The sequence below is a fragment of the Neolamprologus brichardi genome, chromosome 4, assembly GCF_056152115.1.
Source record: "Neolamprologus brichardi isolate AB-2024 chromosome 4, ASM5615211v1, whole genome shotgun sequence".
Classification (NCBI taxonomy): Eukaryota; Metazoa; Chordata; class Actinopteri; order Cichliformes; family Cichlidae; genus Neolamprologus; species Neolamprologus brichardi.
The window spans coordinates 5,332,409-5,354,568 of record NC_142107.1 but is presented as its reverse complement, the minus strand read 5'-3'; the positions used below and the strand labels follow the sequence as shown (position 1 = coordinate 5,354,568).

General features: G+C 40.0%; 1 protein-coding gene across 1 annotated transcript in view; it reads left to right on the top strand.

Moving 5' to 3' along the window:
* The window catches only part of prkcbb (protein kinase C, beta b), a 90,313-nt gene that overhangs the window by 31,343 nt on the left and 36,810 nt on the right, over positions 1-22,160 (top strand). The window contains exons 4-7 of the mRNA XM_006798042.2: positions 8,846-8,957; positions 9,308-9,436; positions 18,805-18,961; positions 19,501-19,635. Of these exons, the coding sequence (XP_006798105.2) occupies positions 8,846-8,957; positions 9,308-9,436; positions 18,805-18,961; positions 19,501-19,635 (533 nt within the window). The remainder of the gene's footprint in view (positions 1-8,845; positions 8,958-9,307; positions 9,437-18,804; positions 18,962-19,500; positions 19,636-22,160) is intronic.

Sequence of the window (22,160 nt, the reverse complement as noted above, 5' to 3'; positions counted from 1 at the left end):
CTTTCAGAGGAAACGCTGTTTGGCTTCCTGTTGCGTGTTCTGTATAACTGATAATTCTCCGCAATGAATAAGAGGTTCGTCTTTTTATCATTTACCCATCCTGCCTCTCCTTCTCACCGCAGTGCCACAAATAGTTGATGTTTTTATAGCTTCCTTAACAGGCTGCACCTTAAATGCCAAGCTGGACGCGAAAATTTGTAAAACTTTGCCCATGTTTTGTGTCGACCGACACTGATACAATTCTTTCTTTTGACCTTAAAAATCCATTCAGATTTCCTGTAAACTGCCAGTTTAGGCAGACGACTGAACTTTTTATTCTTTAGAAATCTTTCATTTGTCTTATATTCATGCAGCTGTTGCATTGTGGACATCATAGCCTTTTTATTTTACTGTTATCCTGCTGATAAACTAATGTCTCTTTTTATGATAATAACTTGATTTTGTGTACATGTTTTTCAAACTACTTCCCCTCCTCTCGGTCTTCTCTTTCCTCTTGAGTTTTCAAAAGCCATTTTCTTCATTAGCAACTTCAAATGTCATTCCATATCTCTATCATCTCCTCTCTATTTTCTCTAGATGTCCCCTTAGCTTTACTGGCACTTATCTATATATTTCTATATTTGGTGCACATGCAACTCTCCCATGTCTTTATCTGTTTCCCATTGTTTCCCACTCCACCATACCAAACTCTGTCCTCTATATAAATGCCACTCCACCCAGGGGGCCACTGCTCTTAATTACGGGGCCTCGCCTTCCCCACTATGTCATCTCTTTAATGAGTTCATGGCCTTACGACCTTGGTTGCAGCACAGTGGGAATGCAGGGTAGATCTTCTCCTAACTAGCTGCTCATTTAAATATAGAAGACAGGAAGGCAAGAAGCCTGACGATTAGGAGAAAGGAGGGTGATGAGGCCTCTTACGGCACTCACTCACAGACCTGTTTTTCTTGAAATTTTTGTAACATACTTATTTGAGGCTAACAGAAGTGCCCAGATTTTTTTTTACATTAGCATTATCAAATTCCTAAATTAACATTTTAATAACCATGTCAGACGTGACACAGTGTCTTCACCTGTACACACACACACAGATACTGCCTTTGTGAGCTGACACGGAGAGGAGAGCTTACTATTCCAGTTATTTTCAGATCACTCAGTCGAAATGTTCCAATATTTTTGCGCTATATTAGCAAATAGAGTATATCTAAATATTACATATAGATAAATATACATCAGATATGAAAGACGTGCTCTGGCTGAGTGCATCTTTTGAACACAGATTTTTTTAGAAAGATTGTACGATCAGAAATATTGCATTATTCTCTGCGGCGATCAGCCCATCGCTCCCTTTTTACCTTCTGCCTCTCTCTATGTCTCTCTCTCATCCTCTCTGTCAGCTGCGCATGTTTATTAAAAGACAAATTCAATTATAGATCTGGGTTAATAGAATGGGCTCCCCGTGGGAGAGGTCGAGGGATGAGCTCCTCTAATGAAACCTACATTTCAGGCACGCACCCTTACGAAGGTGTTGTGTGTGTGTGTGCGCGTGTGTTTGAGAAGCCGGTTGCATAAGAATAGCGCCGCTTCAAAATAGCTTTACAAATTTGCAAGACAAGTAGACGGTTAACTCTGTGTGCGTTTGTTTGTTTTGTACTTCCTGTGATTTATTTGATGTGATGTATGTTTTCCATTCAAAAATATTAACTGCCTCTGTTACCAAACAGTAGATTCTAATATGATAAAATGCGATGGAAGTTATGTGTAGGTAAATGTAAAAAAGGTCCAATTACATTATGTGAAACTAGGCAGCGTAGACGGACGTGGAAGTAGCTCAGTAAATTTGATCTATTTGTTTGCATGGCGTTATCATATATCAACAGATTTTAAAAGAAATAATAGAAGCTAGTTCAGGTTAGTCATCTAATTTTGTCAGAGAAGATGAGTAGATGAAGTCCTTTTTTTTCTCCAGAGTTAAATTAAGTTTATTTTGCATAATTTGCTCATTTGCTTTTTCCTCAAAAGCTGTTTGACTGGAGTCAGAATGTAGCATAAACACACCAAAGAGGTAAAGCTTTAGCTTCATCGGACTGACATACACTCTGAATATGTGAATTATTAGTTTTTATTAGTTTGTATTTTTAGAAACAACAAAATAAGCATTTTTGTTAAACTTCAAGGCTTTTTTAAATAATCTTGTTCCTTTGTTTCCAGTCTTTATTTTTCTTTTGCTAACATGCTGCTGCAGCTTTAGATTCTCACTTTGTTAAATTATTAAATTATTACCTCTTCTACCTTTTTATGATGGTTTTTTTTTTTTTTTTTTGCAGACACAACAAGTGCACATGCACCAATAGCTTGCATTTATACATGGTCATTCTCATTTCTGCACATAAACAATATAAATGTGATTTCAACATGATGCTATATTTAGCAGTATGTCTGCACCGGTTGTTAAAAAGACGTCAAAGCTGTGAGGTAGAGGCGAAGAGAAAGGTTGATGGAGAGATTGTTGTTAAATACGTAGCACGGCCGACTCCGTCCCCGGTCTCGTTATTGCGCTGTCTTTCTTTCAAGACCCTTCTCCCAAGCTCGCTTGAGAGATCTATTTTTGCTCAAATCCTTTAAATAATATTTCACACGCTTTCACTTACATGTTTCCCAGAGGAAGGATTATAAGCCTGAGTCAGGTAAACACTTGGCACAGCGTTTCTTTTATTGATCAGGGCAGCAAAAGCAGCTGTTGCAGCCTGCATTATATTACATTTTACTTTTTCGGAGGAAAGTTTACAGCCTCTTATTGAATCGGAGTGGGTGGCTACAAAAGAATGTTTGCTGGTTAACTTTCACAGCCTTTGGGGAAGTACACATAGTTTTTCAATAACAGCAACGTGAGTCATACTAACTTAAGTTTTTCTAGATTTAAAAAGTTAATCTGTGTATTTATTACTTTGTTATATGTGACGATGCAAGCTAAAATAAGTGCGCCTCTTAAAATAAAGGCAGATCAAACCAAACTCTGAATTACTGTTTGTTTTGTTTTCATTTTGTTTTACTTTTTTCTTTATCTTGATATTATTGTAGGATAAATAATGTGTTTTTTTATGTGAGCTTAGAGTGTGTTTCATTTTTCATGTTAATAAAACAGCTTGCTCATTAGCATACAGTAGATCTGCTGTAGCATATTTATGTATGTTTGCCCCGTTGCTCCTCCTTGATACGTTCAACTGGATGAAACTTACTATATTAACTGCCTATTGTCCCAGGATTATCAATGTCTATATAGCTTTTGGTAATTATTGATCTAACACTCAGATCCTTATAAATGATATAATATATTTAGACCCCAAAACAAACAGTGACATTACGTCTACATCGCATATGTTGATGTTTGTAAATACAATCTGCTAACCAATTTTTAGTGCAGTGGTATTTTTCACTAAAATGTGACGTCGTGCATATGTGTAAACAACCGTTCATCAACACTAAGACGCTAACAGTGCCTGTAATTCATAACTTTCTCTTACAACATGAATATGTAGCTCACAAAGATATATGTGTTTGTTATTCAGGTGTTTGATGTTTATAAACAGCTGTTTTTGCCATCTGACTATACACAATGATATAATGAAGATAAAAACAAGTTGACACACTTCTGTGTTTTAATGCATGAGTAAAGCAAAAACTGCATTTCTTTCTGGGAAGAAAATTAAGTTTTTCAAGTTTTTCAGACTTGCAGGTAGCAAAAATTTCGAATGAATAATGCCTAACACGAGCATGTTTATATTGGTTTTAATTGAGCTCTGTGAAAAGTAAAGGCCACAAATAACCTTCGTGGTGCCCGTCGACGTGACACGCAACGGCTTCATGACAGGTTTAGTCTGTGCAGCGATTTTGCCACCGGAGATGTGTCAGAAAGTACTAGCTTGAGAGGAGTAAGTGGACTGAAGGCAAAATCAGCGCTGAAAAATAAAAAGTTTTCAAGTGAGTGACTGTGAGCACAGATCTGCCTGTCACACAGCATCATGAAAACATGACAAGATGTGTGTGTAATTGTTGTGAGCTGACTGATGCTAATGCCAGGGAATTTAACAGACAGCAGAGTTTTAAAAAACAAAAGAAGAGCAGCGAGTGAGAGACAAAACAGTGACAGGAAGGTGGTCAAAACAGCGCACTGAGCATGGACTAATGGATAGTCACTGGCTGATTTTATGAGCAGGCTTTCAGTTTAGATGCTGAAAAAAATCAAATTTGTTAAATCTGCTTTGAATAACTTCTTTTTGGGTGAAATTTGGCAACACTGTGGACAAGATAACAGGTGTCAAAGCATATCTATGGTAACTTACTTAGCACTTAGTTCCTCCTACGCCGGGCGGCGCATCGGGCAGCTAGTGATCTCCATCGATGTCGGTCACAAGCGACTGCTTCAGCTTCGTCCCAGGCAATGTCGATAGTTCTCAGATTGTCCATGAATGTTCGACTCCATGTGGTCTTTGGTCGGCCTTGCTTTTGCTTGCCAGTGCGTGGACGCCATGTCAAGGCAATCTTAGCTGGGCGATGAGGGGGTAGGCGTAAAATATGGCCCGCAAAGCGGAAGCACCTTTCTGCAACAACATCGGCTAATGGGCGGGTGCCTGCTCTTCGTAGGACCTCCTCATTTGTTATTCGGTCCTGGTAGGAAATTCTCAGGATTCGCCGTAGGCCACGTTGTTGAAGCACGTTCAGGTGTTGAATAATTGCACTTGTTGAGCACCAGGTTTCACTAGCGTAAAGTGCAGTAGGGAAGACGATAGAGTTCAATAGTCTGATCTTGACCCTAACATTCAGAGAGGTCGAGTTCCAAATAGGTTGGAGACGTCGCAGCCCGATCAGAGACCCCGTCATTCGAAATGATGCTGCAAAGATATGTGAAATTCTCCACCTCTTCAGCACGTTGTTGATTGATCATGACAGGAATGCGGGCACGTGCATAGCCAACTCGGAGAACCTTGGGTTTTTTGGCGCTGACCAAAAATCAGCGTCTATGGTAACACACAAAAACAAATATATCAGCATAAAACTGGTCACAAGACTTTACTTTACTTCCCCCCCCCCCCAGTGGCTCCATGGCATGAAGGAATATCAGGGCCAGATTAAGAAAAGAAAATATTGTTCATTTTTGAGAATAATGTCAAAATGTGGAGATCAAAGTTGTCATTTCTTGTCAGACAACTGCCACGGCTGCTGTCCCCTCTACAAAACGCCTTGTTTAGATGAGGTAGTGAACTCATGCTTGACAATTGGTTTTAGTAGCAAGGAAATGATTTCTCCTTTAGCACATACACATCGTGGTGATAAGTATTAACACGTTAAAGAGATGGTGTAGAAAGTTGCATCTGGTCAGAAGGAAAAAAACACAGAAACTTGGAAAAGTTGGCAGTGGACAGCTGCAAGGATAGTGATGTTTACACCCTCGTGCAGTAAAGAGGATTTATGCTATACCACAAGAAGATACCTGATCAAGTTGTTTGTAGAGGGTATAGCAGCCGTGGCAGTTTTTTGGTTTTTCAGGAACTTTAATCTCCACGTTTCAACTTTATTCTCAAAATGAACAATAATATATATATTTTAATGTGGCCTTAGTACGCCATCGTAGCACAGTGTAAACATTTTCATGAAAAAGATCCCCTCTTTAAGTCTGGGGGGAGGCAAAAATCCCCTGGGAGGGGTTGTGTCAGAAAGGACTTCTGAGGTAAAGATCTGCCAACTCAAATATGCAGAGGCGTCCACTGTGGCGACTCCTTGTAAATAAGAGAAGCTTTAGTTTAGTGTAGATACTTTTTTTCCCAGCATGCCCTCTCAGAGACTGGACCTGTTTGAACGGGTTAATTTCAGTACCAAGGTTGAGTTATTTATCAGCTATCAGTTATTAAAGTAGAGGACCTTTGGAAGACCTTTACAATTTCAGTAAAATGGTGGTAGAAGGACGGCAAAAAGAATGTGGTAAAATATTTTCCATCATATAATAACAAAACAGGTTTGGCTATTTGAAGGTATAAACAGAATGTCCTGTCTCTGTTTGAAGGTAACAGAATCCCCTTACTGTTGTGCTAAGGCTTACTAATCAAATTGGTTATTTTATATTGAAATTATGACATGAATATACAACTCTAATGTCATTGACAGAGGAAGCCTCACATGCTGCTTGGTCTCTGTACCTAAACTGAGAAACTGGAGCCAGTGAAGCTGTGACTGGATACTATTAAATATATATACATATATATATAAATATTAGTCCAAACACTGAAATATTCCAATTCTGATCCTTTCACACTCAAATCTAAAAGTGTTAAACACAAAAGTTGGCAGAACATCCTAACACAGTCACGTAAACCTCCCATTTTAGGATGATATATTAAGCTGATTGTTGTTAAGCTGTGATTCAAACTTCTTTGTTTTACTTTACTTTAGATTATTGTTCACTAAGTGGAAACATTAAATCAAGCAGACCTACCAGTGTTTTTTACAGCTTGTTTTGACTCATGAAATTAACATCATCCTTGAAAACACCGTCATATCGAAGCAACCTTATAGATCACAATGTCCACGTCCTGTAGGGAGGAGGTCAGGGTGGATGGAAGGGTTAAAGAACTTCACTTATTTTTGCTCATATCTTGACTTCTGTGAGAAAAATGACAGAAAAAGTATTTTTTTTAAAAATCTGTTTAAACTGATTTTACATCAAAATAAAGTTCATCAAAGAAGGGGGAGACAATAAAAGTGGTGTCTTTTTTCTCCTAGTTGCTGCTTTCATGCGTTCTTCTTAATGATTTTTCTGTCTCATTGATGTTTGAGTTTTCGCTGCGGATGCATTTAATCATTCATATTTATAAAGAAGCTGGCACTCTTTGTAATCAGCCTTCACACTGCTCTCTGTCTGCTGCTGCTCATCACTGGAGCTTCAGCAGCACAATGTTCCCTTGTTTTTATGCGGCACAAAAAAGAAACAGTAGGTGGTATTGTCCTCGAGAAAGGCGAAAAACAGCATTTGAAACAAATACACAAAGTAGCGCGTGGAAATGTACACGGAAATCACAGGCATCCACACACTCAAGCTTAGAGCAACACTGCTGAAGACACTGTGGGGACACTGGGTATAATTGACTGGTCACCTAAATTGAATGTTATTTCCAGGACAGGTGTGGAGGAGAGGAAGACATCAATCATTCTAATTTTTTCCTGGCTCATGAGATTAAAAGGCACGAAGACACGTGTGAAAGAAAACTGGCACTCGTGGTCGCTTTCTAAATTGGCTTAAAAGGAAAATTAACAGTAAGCACTGGTCTATTTGATGTCATCAAAGCACTTTGCGCTGGAGGAGATTCCTCACAAATCATATTAAATTCTGTATCTGCATGTTTGCTAGCTGTGATGGATCCCCTTGGCAGAAATATTTTAACTCCCACATTGAAGTACGCCCGCTTCGCTGCACAATTTGGATCCTCCACAAGCGGTATATCGGATGTGCGTGGCCTAGGAGTTAATGTGTGTGTGTGTGTGTGTGTAAGAATAAACAGCCTCTCAGTAGCCATCATTCCCATCACAGTGCTTAGATCCAGGTGTGGTTGCAGGTGTCACACACATTAGACAGAAATAGGCTGTGTTTCCGCCCCAGTTATGATTCAGTTCTGAACGTCCATAAAAAGTAATGGCATCCTTTTTTTCTCAGTTCAAAGCACATAATTACTGTCAAAAGGACAAAATGACCAAATTGCAGATAAGTGACAGTTTTTCCCTTTTTTTAGCCTGGGTGCAGATGCCAGCAAACTCAATAAACTGATCCGGAAGGCCAGTAATGTTGTGGGGATGGAACTGGACTCTCTTAAGGTGGAGACGGAGAGGCGGATGTTGTCCAAGATAAGGACAATGCTCCATGACGTGCTGTCCAGTCACAGGAGAACGTTCAGTGCACACACTTAATATCACAGTTTGAGAAGAGGCGCTTTCATTTCAACCATTTACATTTGTGTTATATCTGGGATATTTATAGTTGAGCTATCTGTATATTTTATTTTGTTATATTTTGTAACTTTGCAATATATTGTAACATTTATTTTAGTTTATTCAGCTACTGTTCTTATGGTCTTGTAGCAACTGTGACCATGTGACTATAAATTATTCTGATTCTGTTATTGATGCTCTTACATCATCGGAGCCACACCCAGATCTGTGTGCTTGACTTACCTGTGTGGTTAGGTCATCAATCTGTTTACACACTTAGACACGTGTTTGTGTAATGTCCTTTGAAGTAACACTAACCCAACACAACTGTGCGCAGCAGACCTGCACAGACAGGCCGTAGCCGTAGCCGTACGCTGTCTCTGCTATTCATTCGACTTTAACAGATGTCACAGGAGGCTGACTTCATGCAAAGTTTTTGCGTCACTGTTGTTGCCTACAGACACACATGGATGTGCATTGTAGCATCCTTTGAAGGCTTTCTAAATTGATACCTACAAAGAAATTCAGAGGAAATGTATCTTGATCAGATTACAGTGCAGGTGGCCGTATGTAAACCCCGCCTGTCAAAACTTTCCCCTGAATGCACCATTACCATTCAGAGCAGTGGAAAGTGGAAAGTCAGAGAGAGAGACTAAGATGAATGCTGGTGATAAAAGGAGAATATCAAACAGATGGAGGAGGAGAGGAACAGGCAAAGCTTCATTCATTCAGTTTTTTTTGTTTGTTTGTTTTTAAGCGGTTGAACGGTGCACACTTAAACAGCTGAACAACACAATCATTAAAGAAATGTTTAACTTGTAGTGAAAAAGTGTTTAATTCTCTGTTTTTGTCCTCTCTTGCTCTTCAGGACCCGAGGTCAAAGCACAAGTTTAAGATCCACACCTACTCCAGCCCCACCTTCTGTGACCACTGTGGCTCCCTACTCTATGGCCTCATACACCAGGGCATGAGATGTGACCGTATGTAGTACACCTGCCGCCCATTTATGCATGTGTCACATACTGCAGCCTTACGATTGTACCATCCATATTTAGATTGTACAGTATTTAGGTGGTATGCTCACACAGAAGTAGAACATTATTCATACCTTAATGTTATTAAAGGGGAGGGATGGTGACTATATTGGGAAAAGGTGCTGGATATGTAGGCAGGAAGAAAAGAGGAAGACCACAAATAAACTTCATGGATGTAGTGAGGGAGGACATGCAGTAGTATGTAATATTTTTACGGCACACATATCACTATGAATAATACTCTTGTATAACATTACAAACATATCTGTGGGTTTGTGTGAATATGTATTTTTCAGACTGTATGATGAACATCCATAAGCGATGTGTGGCCAACGTGCCGAGCCTGTGCGGCACAGACCACACTGAGAGGAGAGGTCGCATCCAGATCACCGCCGAGGTTAAGACCAATGTTCTCACTGTTACCAGTAAGTATATTCCAGAAGCATGCACACGTTTACGGCCTACACACACCTGTGCAGTCCTCCGGCTCGCTTGTCATTTTAAAGTTTGAGAATAGCGGTCTTCTGTCTCCCTCTGCTGTTGGCAAAGATGAAGGATAGAACTGAAATATGAGCTCACGCTTAGAAATCACTCTCGTTTGGTCTGCATTCATTTCCACTTTCATTGGAGGAAAGTGCCACACACTTTGGTCTGTAATAATGTAATAATTTATTCAGATACACCGATGTTTCCTCTGTGAAAGGAAAATGAGCCTGGAGTACAGTCAGTGTGTTTCTTTGAAAATTAACACAATATACTTAATAGAAGCAGCTTTGCTTCAATCAGACTATGTATAAAAATAGTTTGTGGAATAAAATTTTGGAAGCCTTAATTTTAGGACTTCGGCCATCTTGGATTTTTGGATCCACACGTGACCACATTTGGACGAGTTATCGGCTAATGCCCACAGGCTTGGTTAGCAAATTGCAGACGTGGACTGTGTGAATGCCTCACACAGACACACATTCTTGTAAATTAGTGCTCAGTGACACGCTAATAAAATACTAGAATTTCAATCACCATAACTGGGTTACAGACTTATGATATTTGCTCTCTTATTGCCGAGGAGTTGCCACAACTGATGGATCTGCATGTTTGATGACGTCTTTTATTCCACGCACAGTTGGTGTGGAGCACCCACAATTTCGTTGTATGTGCAGTGAAACTAAAAGGCTATTCTATTCCATTCTAATTGAATATTTTAAGAAATCATCTTTAGTTCAGTTGTTGAAATATACAGACCAAAAGCGTTATTTGGACCTGGCTACAAACATGTTTATTTTGGATCTAAAGTTGGACTTTTTTTTTCAAAGCCTATCCTGTCAGCTCAGAATTGTGATCTGAACACATTTTGCTTTTCCAAGATGATCTTTACAGGTTCTGTTTGGTTATTTATTAATTTCCATGTCATTACCATTATTATAGTACATGTGCAATGGTGCTATGTCCAAGTAGCCCCACTGCAGGTGTTATTTCTGGGCAGACTGAGGTGTGACTGAACATGAAATCATTTATCATTCTCGACTCAGCTAGTGTGAACACAGCCTCATTTCTGTGAAGTGTCATCCCCAGGTCCAAAACTCACGCGATGCTCTCAGTGATTTAAAAGGTCATTTGGCAAATCTATCAGATGCTGGACTCTAGTGCTTAACCACACCACAACCTAGAAAACTATTAGAGTGATGCAATATTAGGGATGATGATAACAACTGCAATCTCCCTGCTCTCGTGATCATTTGGCATCAAGTCATCAATCTGGTGTTAGAATAAAGGAAAAAACGGATTCATTACCGTAATTGTTAATTCAGTTTTTTACTTTACATTTGTTACATTTTCAGATTCAGATTGCAGTTTGTCGCATATCAGTACGTTAATAGTCTCACTTTTCATTGATATCATGGCTGTTTAGCGTTCCTCCATCAGCTGACGTAATTTACGTGTCCCCTATGAAGTCGCTTCATGCACTGAGCCATCGTTCACACTGTGATTTAACCAGTGCATTCAGGCAAAGCTAGCTCTCTCTCTGGGTTAAATATATTGAAACGATGATGGGATACACTGGGGAAGCGAGTTGAGTCCATTCCAGTGTGTTGTGGACTGTGTCTCCATTTGTTCTTCGGTTTGTCTGATTTTTTTTTATTTGCCTGCCAGACGTTACGCGTACCACTGACATTTGCACAGTAGTGAAAAATGTTTGTGAAACCATGTTTATGTATTTGGCAGTCAGAAATTTCACCTGCTTCCCTCGGTCGTATCTGGCAGCCAAAGAATAAATAAAAAAGCAGGGTGCTGCTCAGAGAAATCACTATCTGCCAAGCTTTCATAAATATGAAATATTAATTATTAATAAATTAATCTGGTTAAACTGTTTTTTTCTCAACAACTCAGAGGAATGTTTTATTTGTGAAATATAAGTTATTAAAAACTACAAAAATCTTTACTGTAAATTAATTGATGGCTCTCATTTCATGCACATATAAAAATGGTTATTGTGGCAAATGTTAGTGTGTATGTCAGTACAATATGTAGACATTCATGTTGTATCATTTAAGCAAGTGTTGTTTCAAAGAGATATACGATTCACTACACTGTATGCTCACATCATTCTTGGAACAATGTTTTTGTCTATTTAACTGGAAAAACAATGGAAAAGTGGAGAGAAACGTCGTTACATTGATCTGCAGTGCCTTATATGACCTGCAGGTGGCTGCAGAGATTTACATTAACGTTTTTCATTACCCTGATAATCACAGCTTTGCCTCAAACGAAAAAATAACTTTATTGAGGATCCGTACTCCAGCTGTGTGATGTGAGTTCCTAAACACGGCTGCATAAACCTGCTCCAGCTCCAGATGTGTCACAGTTCATACTCAAGCAGCAGGTGACGTAGTGATAATTAATGTGCATTTTTCTTCCCTTTTTTTGTCCTTGTGTTTTCATCTGAACTTCAGCATATGAATAAGCATCTCATAAGATATCCTATCTCAAATCTTAAGCCATAAAACTTCTGCTGTTTCCTAAGCCATGCCGAGTCGAGTCGCTTCATCTCTTATTTTTTGTTGTTCCTCCAGCTCTGTAAAAGCAAAGAGTTTGTAAAGTAGTTTTTGGCAGTGCATCTTCTTACAAAGCATAAATAAATGGAGGCTGACTTCTTCCTGATCTACAAATGTATCCAGGCATTTTGCTGCAGTTATTGATTGGACCCATGAAAACAAACAGTGTCCTCACTAAATATTCCATAAATGTTAGCGAGAACTTGTAACAGCACATTCATAGGCCTGTTATTTTTGCATGTAGGATATTTTCCCTTTATTGGCTCTTGCTGGGTTTAATTCCTCTGCAGATTCCCCTCCTCTGTTCTCTCTTTCAGATTCCCACGCTCGTGGACTGATCATTAAGTGGTGGTTACTCTGGGAAATGATAAGAGAGCAGACTTATCACATGCAGACTGCTAAGACAGCAGAAAAGGCTAAAAATTCACTGGTGCTGCAAACCAGAGCAGATGACAGTTGAGCTAAATGGTAGAAAATGTGAAAGTACATTAACTAAAGCTATTTACCATGAAGTTTAGTCTCATCTATATTTCGGTCTTTCACATACACTGATTTTTATGTTAATGTGCATATAACTTGTGGTTGTGTTTTGCAGATTATAGTAAAAGGAGGAGTTGGAGGAGTAGTGCTCACTTTTGTCCACAGGGGTCAGTGTGGAGCTATGATTGTTATATACCCTCTATGCAGTGAGGTAGAGGTGGGGGAAAATGCCACCACTGAGAATGAATTGCAGAACCACTTGGAATTATTTTACAGCTTAATGTAGCGGGATCTGGTGAAAACAGCTGCTACGCTGAGAAGTGCAATTGGTTTGTGGATTTAATCAAAGCAATTGACATTGGCGTAAAGTGACACTTTAATAATCAATTTTAATTCACCTCCGGCCTCTTTCATGGTCAGATTAGGGCTCAGGTCACTGGCAGTACAGTGCACATGGAGATGGAGATGGAGTCAGCCTCCAGCAGGGAGAATTCAGTGGGACACTAAAAGGTGCCCTCTGTCTTTGGTACTCCACCCAAGCTGCCTAATAGTGAAGTAGGGGATCATTTACCTGTTTTATACAGCCTGTTGTGTGTCTCTAGCTGTTCTGAAAGGTGGGATGTATTGGTATATAACTACAAAGACTGAGGAGAACTGCAATAAAGTTCAAACCCTTTCCAGCTCCTCTCCAATCAGTGCATAGCTGGCCAGTTGTTTAGTGAAATGGCAATAATGGGAATAAAAACTTGATGCAACATAAACAAGGAATGTTGCAGCATTTACATTAGACGCTTTTAATAAAGTCTAATTTAAATCAGAGAATGAAAAGGGGAGGTGTGGGTTCTGTCCAGATATTCCAGCTTCCTCCTACAGTCCGAAGACATTTTATGTCAATTGGTGAGACTAAACTGGCTTTAGGTGTGTGAATGTGGGCTTAAATAGTTGTCTGTCTCTCTGCATTAGACCTGACATAGGATGTGACCCACCTTTTGCTAACCCTAACCCTGTCCACAACCAAGAACTGGATAAGCAATTAAGAAAACAGATGAATGAATAGACAATAGATCACAGGAGCAGGAGGGGGGCGCAAAGGAAGTAGGCTTGTCCCACAAACATGACCATGTTTTTGATTTTTGTTTTTAAAAATAGTCATTATTCTGAAACTGAACCAGGGACAGATGGATAGCTGCAAGCATGTACGGTATATTGCATAATCAGTGTTGGGGAGTAACGGAATACATGTACCGCCGTTACGTATTTAAAATACAAAATATGAGTAACTGTATTCCGTTACAGTTACCGTTTAAAAAGGTGGTATTTAGAATACAGTTACTTTTTGAAATAAATGGATTACACGGCGGTATTTTCCTGTTTCATATTGTGGCGGGTCAGGCCTGTTTGGGTTTTGTTTGAGAGCTACGTTCTGTTGTTCCAGGCGGCAGCGTTACGGTTGCCATGGTTACAGGGTGACGCTCTCTCTCTGCGTGTTTCCTGGGTGAGAGAGCGCCTGTTGTTGTTGTGCTAAGCTAATAGGCAGAATGCTACAGGTATAGCTCTAAAGAATGTAGCATCATAGGCAGTGTAGTCTGTGCTGCAGGGAGAATGGACTGCTATACACGTTATGTGTCTGTGAGCGAGGGAGGGAGAAAAAGGAAAGGTAAGAGCTGTCATCGAGCAAAAACGGGAGCTGGAAGCATGTAAATATAATAATAACCACTGCAGCCAAGAAGAGTGCCTGACGAGCCCAGTTGTAAGTAAGCTATTAAGACTCTACTGTACACCGTGTTCGTGTTTTCCTCCAAAAACAATAAGTTCCGTTGGAGCAGCCTTTCAACGCCTCTCTCTGTCTCTTGCTAGCAAAGTTGACCCAGACAACAAAGTAAAGCTAGTTTTCGGCTTCGAGCCCGACACGGAACCCGTAGCCAGAGGTCCCTTTACTACGGTTCGGAGTCGCGGACCTTCAGTAACAGTAATAAATCACAGAAATAGTACATTCACGTAGTTGTAAACAGCATGATAATATATTAAGTAATCCAAAGTATTCAGAATACGTTACTCTCATTGAGTAACGTAACGGAATACGTTACAGAATACATTTTGGGGCATGTATTCTGTATTCTGTAATGGAATACATTTTAAAAGTAACCTTCCCAACACTGTGCATAATTCATTAGCTGAAAAGCAGCAGCCAATCAAGAGCAGAGAGAAAACGTGGGTCAGGTGACACTGCAGGCATTTGGAAGTACAGGTGGGAGTAGCAATGCCTGTCTGGGAAAACCACAGAGCCACAGCACATTATTTCCTGCTTTGTGAGGCTCAGATAAGATGTTAAATATCTAGACTCTTCAGACTTTGGGTTATTATTGTTGTCATCTGTTCAGGCATCCCAGACCGAACACTGTCAACATCCACCGGATGACATTCTCAGAAAAGCTTTTGCAAGCAAGAAGAAGGTGGATATAACCCAGTAATCCTACTTACCATCCTATGAAGCTGCTTCACAGGGGAAAAGGGGCACAGCCAACACCCACGCAGCACTTCACATGTAGTATTCTGCTGTAACTGCACTCTTATCACCTCTGCCTGCCCCTCACACACAAACACAGACCCGTACATGTGCCTTCCAGTTAGCACACACTGGATGCAAGCAAGAATTTCTCACCTGTGCATACACAAACAGGTCCATTCACTTCTATAAAAACGGCACGTCTTTACTGTAAGTGTCCTTTGAGACTCTTTGGCATGCTACCCTCTTTACAGCGCTCCTCCTCGACCTGCATTTGATGGTCACTTTAACGGGCATCATCTAATATTTATTGAGCTGCTTCACTGAGGGCTTAATGCTGGCCAATGGCTGTGTGCTGTGGTTAACCTCCTGGAGTTTAGTGGAGAGTAATGGTTAAAGAGCATGAAGACTTCATCTCTCTGACATCTTTGAGGTTTTTCTCACACTGTGAGTTCACTGGCAAGCTGCTCTAGTTTCTCCTCTGGCTATGCTGCACGTCCCCCAAAGGATTATTGAGTAACAGTGTGCAACACTTTTTGTCAGTATGCAAACAGACCTTTCACCAAATTTAGCTAAAATAAGTCGCAGTGCATGCTACTTTTTCTCTCGCCCTCCACTCGTTAAATAGCACAAATTCTTCTGTGCTGCACTGGGAGATCAAAGCCGCTACTGAGTCTGCTAAAATTCACACGCTCAACCCAGATTGCAATAAATGTTTGGCTTAAAAGTGGCAAAGTTATGCACTTCTTTTATGGGCCACATTTGTCTTTGCCCAGGGTGAATCTGGCTGCCTCAGCTCAGCCAGAGGTCCAACTTATAAAAGGCCAGATATGAGATGTGTTGTGACATTTGAGCCACATCTGGCTCATCCTACATCTGCTGGTGCAACAACTGTGCTGTAAGTGAATAAAATAGGCAAAATTAGTATGTCTCCTACCCATTGTCAGAAAATGGCAATATAAGATGTATATGTAGTCCTTTAAATGCACCTTTATAGTAGGGCTGTGCGCTATGAAAAAAAATCACATATCCCGATATAACAATATAAATCACAAAAATGTAATATTTTCTGTAAATTCTGTGAATCTCAGGCAACTCGACTTGCGTGAAGTTTTTCCAGCTGGGCGTCCTTTACCTGGAGTCGAGTGTTTTAACCGATGCATGAAACGATACATTTTTAGACATAAGTTGTAACGGTCACCATTTTCTTTCAAAGTTTGAGTCTAAGGTTTATTTTTTAGCACCTGATGGCTCTTTTTTTTCTTCTCTTCCGTAAACTCTCGGCATACTCTTTCACTTAATTCAGTTTATTTTGAAAAGTCTCAACAGGATCTTGAGCTTTATTGTGAAAGGTTTACGTGGAAAACAAACAAGCGGACATCGGAGCCACGCGATGGTTTTACCGTCATTGTTGCTAAGGACAACACGTAAAAACAGGCGCTTGTCATCCATAGTGTGGTTATATAAAATATAAGAGAAAGAGAGAACTTTAAGAAATTAATATAGTCACTACAGTGACCATCAAAACAATGAAAAAATATTGCTGTAAACAGTTTATTTTATGACACCACGAAACAAACGGTAGCGCAAAATGAAACGATAGACGTTTTTATATCATTATCCGATATATTTTGTTATATGGAACAGCCCTACTTTATAGGTCAAAAGTCCAAAACAAATCCATACAGACGATCTGACAAAGAGCAAGGAAAAGACAGCACGATTTATACTCTCACACAACCAAGACACAACCGACACAATCACAGGGGAGGAAGTAGTAGTGAATACAAAGCACAAGAGAAAAGGGAGTACCGAAATTAAACAGGAAGTAACTAATGCAAAGGTTAGACACAGCAGGACTTTACGATAAGGCAATCACTGGGAACAGCTAGTAAAGCATAGAGTCCTGTGAGATCGATGAATGGAATGAAAGTGCTTATCTGTTTTCTTTATATTTAATTTTAACAGGATGTGATTGTTTTCCCTGAAAGCAGTGTAGATGAAATATTGCACATAACACCTTAGTTTATCATGTTTTGCCAGGAGGTCCACAACCAAAATGACAGAGCTCTAACCAAACACATTTGTTTTCTGTGTGTGTTGCATGTGCAGTGACAAAGGTCTCGTGTGCTTTTGTGTGTCAACTGCTTTCCTAATGGGCTGCCTAAGACACAGCAGCCCCGTTTTTGGTAATTGGATGTGACCTCACAACTTGACCGGGAACTGTAACTGTGCGCACACGCAATTTAACCCACACTCTGACCGCGGGGGATTTTACACCACTGGAATACAATTACAGCCCAATAACAAACAGCCACATAAGAAGGATTAGTGTTGGAACTGGCAACCTTCATGGGTCTACACGGTCATTACAGACAGACTCGGTTAACCTCAGGGCTGTGGCCTCCTGTATAGTTAGGTTAAGCCTGCCGAAATTTAATTTGTTGGTTTCAGGGCAGAGTTTTGGTTTCCAATCTAAGGCTCTTATTTAACTGAATTGCAGTAACGAGTAGGACAAAACTGCTAAAACAAGTACGCATTCTCTGAAACACAATGTCTGGAAATAAATAAAGGTTAAAGTTGAACTGTTAACTTGGTCTAAAAGAAGGAGTGACTGCAAGTTTTTTAAAGTGGCTAAACCCAACTTGAGCATGCAATATGTGAGGAACGTGTTAAGCAAAAATCCTCAAATTTTGCAAAATCATTTGTTACTGATTATTTTCAGGGTCAGTAATAAAAGCTACTGCTTTTGGCCTCGACTTCGTTTGCTCCATTTGAATCTGTTTGGTAATTATGACATGAATTTTATAAAAATGTCTGATGGGATTAAATGAAATGATGACTATTTATATCCAAAAAATTGCTCTGAAATTATGAGTGTTTTGCGGAAACTCCTGCCACAGTTTAAACACATAACAGCAGGGAAGTTTCTGACCATATTTCATATAGTACCCACCCTGAAATGGTTGTAGAGCTTTACTGCTGCAGGCTTGAAGACGTGTGTAAAGCATCCAGATTTTAGAATTTGTAGCTTGTTTGCAGCAACATCCAAATTTGAACCATTGTTCTGTCAAAATCTGCTTTATTGACCAAGCATGAATAATAAAGTTTCTCTTATGAACCAGCGTGGATGCAATACAACTAAAACAACCAATAGATTGGTTGGCATGGGTATTCACTGCCAGGCAGTAATTCTATTTAAAGTGATGTCAGCTCATTTATCACTTTAAAAATAAAAACAAATGCATATTTGCTTCAGCTTCACCAAGCAGGAAAATTCATACGAGGCAGCAGAAAAGTGAGTGCAGATATATGGGATTATAAATATTTGGCTAAAACCAGGTGGTGTGTCCTTAAAAGTTAGTCAAAAATGAAATTTGAATAAACATATTTGTTCTTTATTTTAAGTTTTAAGAATAGTAATAATTAAAATTATGTCCGCATTCATTTATATTCATATTTTCCCACCATTCCTAATTCAGCTTGTTTTATGAGAGTGATCATTAAAGTTCTTTTAGCTACATTTAGTTACATTTATATGTAGAAATAGTTCACCTTCATATTAAAGCTGTGGTTTCTTACACGCTTGTGTATTGTTTTGTCTCAGTGTTGTGCAGAGTACTTATCCTAAAGAAAGGTTTATAAATTAAAACTTTCAATGCTGCTTTTAAATTAGTGTTAATTCTGTTATTCTCTTTTTTTCCCTCCCTTCTCTCCCCTCACACATCTTGTTTCTTTTTATTTCTCCCTTCAGTCAAAGAGGCCAGGAATCTGGTTCCCATGGACCCCAACGGTCTGTCAGACCCTTATGTGAAGCTTAAACTGATCCCGGATCCCCGCAGCGAGAGTAAACAGAAGACCAAGACCATAAAGTGCTGCCTCAACCCCACCTGGAACGAGACCTTTAAATTGTAAGGCTTTATCACGCCAAGTGCGAGGCTATCTTATTTATTTATCAGCCTGTCTTTCCTGTGTCCCTTTATCTCTTTTTTTGTCTTCTCCTCACTCGCTCAGTGCAATGATCTGAGACCGCGTCGCATTATGCTCGTCTTTCCAAGCATGTGTAACCGCTGGCGCTCGGTTAAAAACATCTGGCGCCTCATTTTTGTAAAACCTTGCTTTTGGGGTCGTTTGCCACAGTTGGCTCCAGTGACTTACTTAATAAGGCACATTGAATTTACCGTGGAAGTGCAGATGTTCACTCTGAAATGCTATCATTTCTATCAATGTGTCTAAAAGAAAGAAAAAAGTATGCACAGAAGAAAGATGGAAAGCTTTCCTGATACCTTATCAGAGGAATGATCCCAGGAATAAATGTGGAAGATGAAAAAGGATGAATTCAACACTGCTCCTGTGTGTCTTTAAAACTCAAACCTTTGACAATAACCACATCTACAGTTATCACTCTCAGCCATCATCCAACTGTTGTTTGTCCTTCCTTCTCTCGCAGCCACCTGAAAGAATACGATAAGGACCGCCGTCTGTCAGTGGAGATGTGGGACTGGGACCTGACCAGCCGCAATGACTTCATGGGATCACTGTCCTTTGGCATCTCGGAGCTCCAGAAACAAGGGGTGGATGGATGGTGAGATGAAAAAAAAGGAGGAATAGAAGAGGGTGTAGAGAGACATGAGGCAGAGAAACTGTGGTGGTAGAGGAGGAGGAGGGAAAGGTGACCTTGTTCATTAATGCGCTGTAGGAGAAATACTTTAGTTAGAGCTCCTCTTTTTAGTCTGATTATCCTCAGCGCCAGAGCAACTCTACCCCCATCTCTTTATCTCTGCTTCTTTATCTCCACCACCCTCCCTCCCTCCTGCACTTTCTATCTGTAGCCCAGTCTCTATATCCATCTTCCTCTCTTTTATTTTTTGCTGACGCTGCCCTGTCAGGGTTTTTAATGAGATGCCAGGTTTTGAGGTGGAATGGTGGAGGTGGAAAGATGCCATTAAAAACCTGATGTTCAGAGTGAACCTGTGCAAGTTTTCCTCTATTCCGTCTTCGAGCAGCCCAGAAGGCTCACACTCGCTGGCGAGAGGAGATACAGAGCGCGAGTAAAGCTAAATCTCTGTATGAGACTGTGGTATTTGAAATAATGCTAAAACATACTTGTGTCCTAATAATAGTTTGCAGATATGTACAGTGTGTACATTACTGTGCAGAAGTCTTGAGTCACCCCTGATGTATCCAAGGACACACACTTTCTTCTGGTTTTCTGAAGCTCTTCTAAGGTTTTTCATTGGACATTGGCTGGTTTTTCACCCACCTTCAGTCCAGTATTTTTCTTTATTGAACCACTTAATGCTGACCTAAGAGTCATTAAAGCATAAAAAAGGCATAAAAAAGGCATTCATAATTAGCAAAGAGCCATATAATAGCATCTTTAGGTGCTTTGTTACTAGCAGCCTGTCTCATAGGACAATTGTATTCCAATTTCTTTACTTGAAACTAAAAAACATGTCAAAGTTTGACACATAAAACAATATTTTTGCACCAATAGGGTGATTCCCAGAGTGCTATTAGCTGCAAACCTGGCACTCAGCGCAGTGTGCAGTATGTCCCTAAAAACATTTGAGGAAACTGGACAAGTAGAGGACAAAGGAAGAAGTAGCAGTCCTAAAAACTATCTACAACATATGACTTTCAGCAGATGAAAGTTATGTCCTTAAGAAATGGGGAATAAAAATCCAGCAGAGACCTGACACAGAGATGCAGCCTAATCAGAAATGTACTAACTCTGTTTTTGTCTTATATACACACTATTTCCACATGTGATTGCACATGTTTCAATAAATTTCCCATTTTCCTAAAAAAAAAATATAAAGAAATGAGGGGCAGCCTGAGACTTTAGCACAGCACTGTAAATGTACACATGTAAGAGTATGAGTTCATTATAGGATTCAAAGTTTTGGTGATACCTTTTATATATTGTTGGCAGTCTGAAGGAGCTAGCACAAACTCCATCAGTATGCAAACATAGTGGCTGTCATTAATAAGTGTTTATTATGAGATAAGCAACCATGACCAGCTTGTTATCATGTGTTAATTTCAGTAACAGCTCCACCTTGCTGCTTAAAGGGCAGATTTTTGCTAGTAAGTGGAGTACAGAAACCAGAAAGTCTGTGAAGGTTCTCAGTCATCCAGGTCATCGTAGTCAAAGGAGCTTGCAAAGAAAAGCGTCTGGACTTCTTTAAGTTGCTTGAAGACGTTTCACCTCTCATCCGAGAAGCTTCTTCAGTTCTAAGGTCAAATGGTGGAGAGTCCCAGATATAAACCTAGTGGGAGTATCCCCCCACAGAGGGACAAAAGGACCCCTTGATGATCCTCTAATCGCCTGAGCCAAGGTGTGAAACTGGGTGTGGGTCCCAATCAGCCAGAGTTTTGGGTGAGTTCATTGTGAAACCTGGCCCCACCTTATCATGCGAATTCCTGAGGTCAGATGGCCCAAGATGTGAGTGGGTGTTAAGGCGTCTGGGGAGGGAACTCAAGGTCATCTGACCTCAGGACTCTCCACCATTTGACCTTAGAACTGAAGAAGCTTCTTGGATGAGAGGTGAAACGTCTTCAAGCAACTTAAAGAAGTCCAGACGCTTTTCTTTGCAAGCTCCTTTGACAGAAACCAGAAAGGTAGCTCCTGATAAACAACAGTGTCGCTTCATATCTGTTTCCCATGTCATTTTTTAACATCGATGCAAAATCTTGCACAAGCGGTTCAGAGAACAGGGAACAAGCCAGTTATATTATCTACTTATGGTTGATCACTGCCAAAACAGGAAAATTAAGAACGATTTTAACCAAAATAACTGTGGCATGAGACGTAACTGCTTGAAACACAGCTCAGATCTGACAGTCTAACTGGCTGAGGAGGCATATTTCCTAACAGCAAAGAAAGTAAAGAGCAGGGATCTGTTTCCCTGCATCTATAAAGGCCAAGCACAAATGATTTGCTATTTAAAAATGTGAAAACTATATAGTATTGATTTTGTGGGACGATAAGCGTCTCCACTGTGTTTTGAGCCCATCTCAGGCTTTGTTAAAATACCATGAAGGGGAATGAATTGGTAAATAATGGCCTGATTATTCTTTAGGCCCTTAAATTGGTGCAGTAACTGT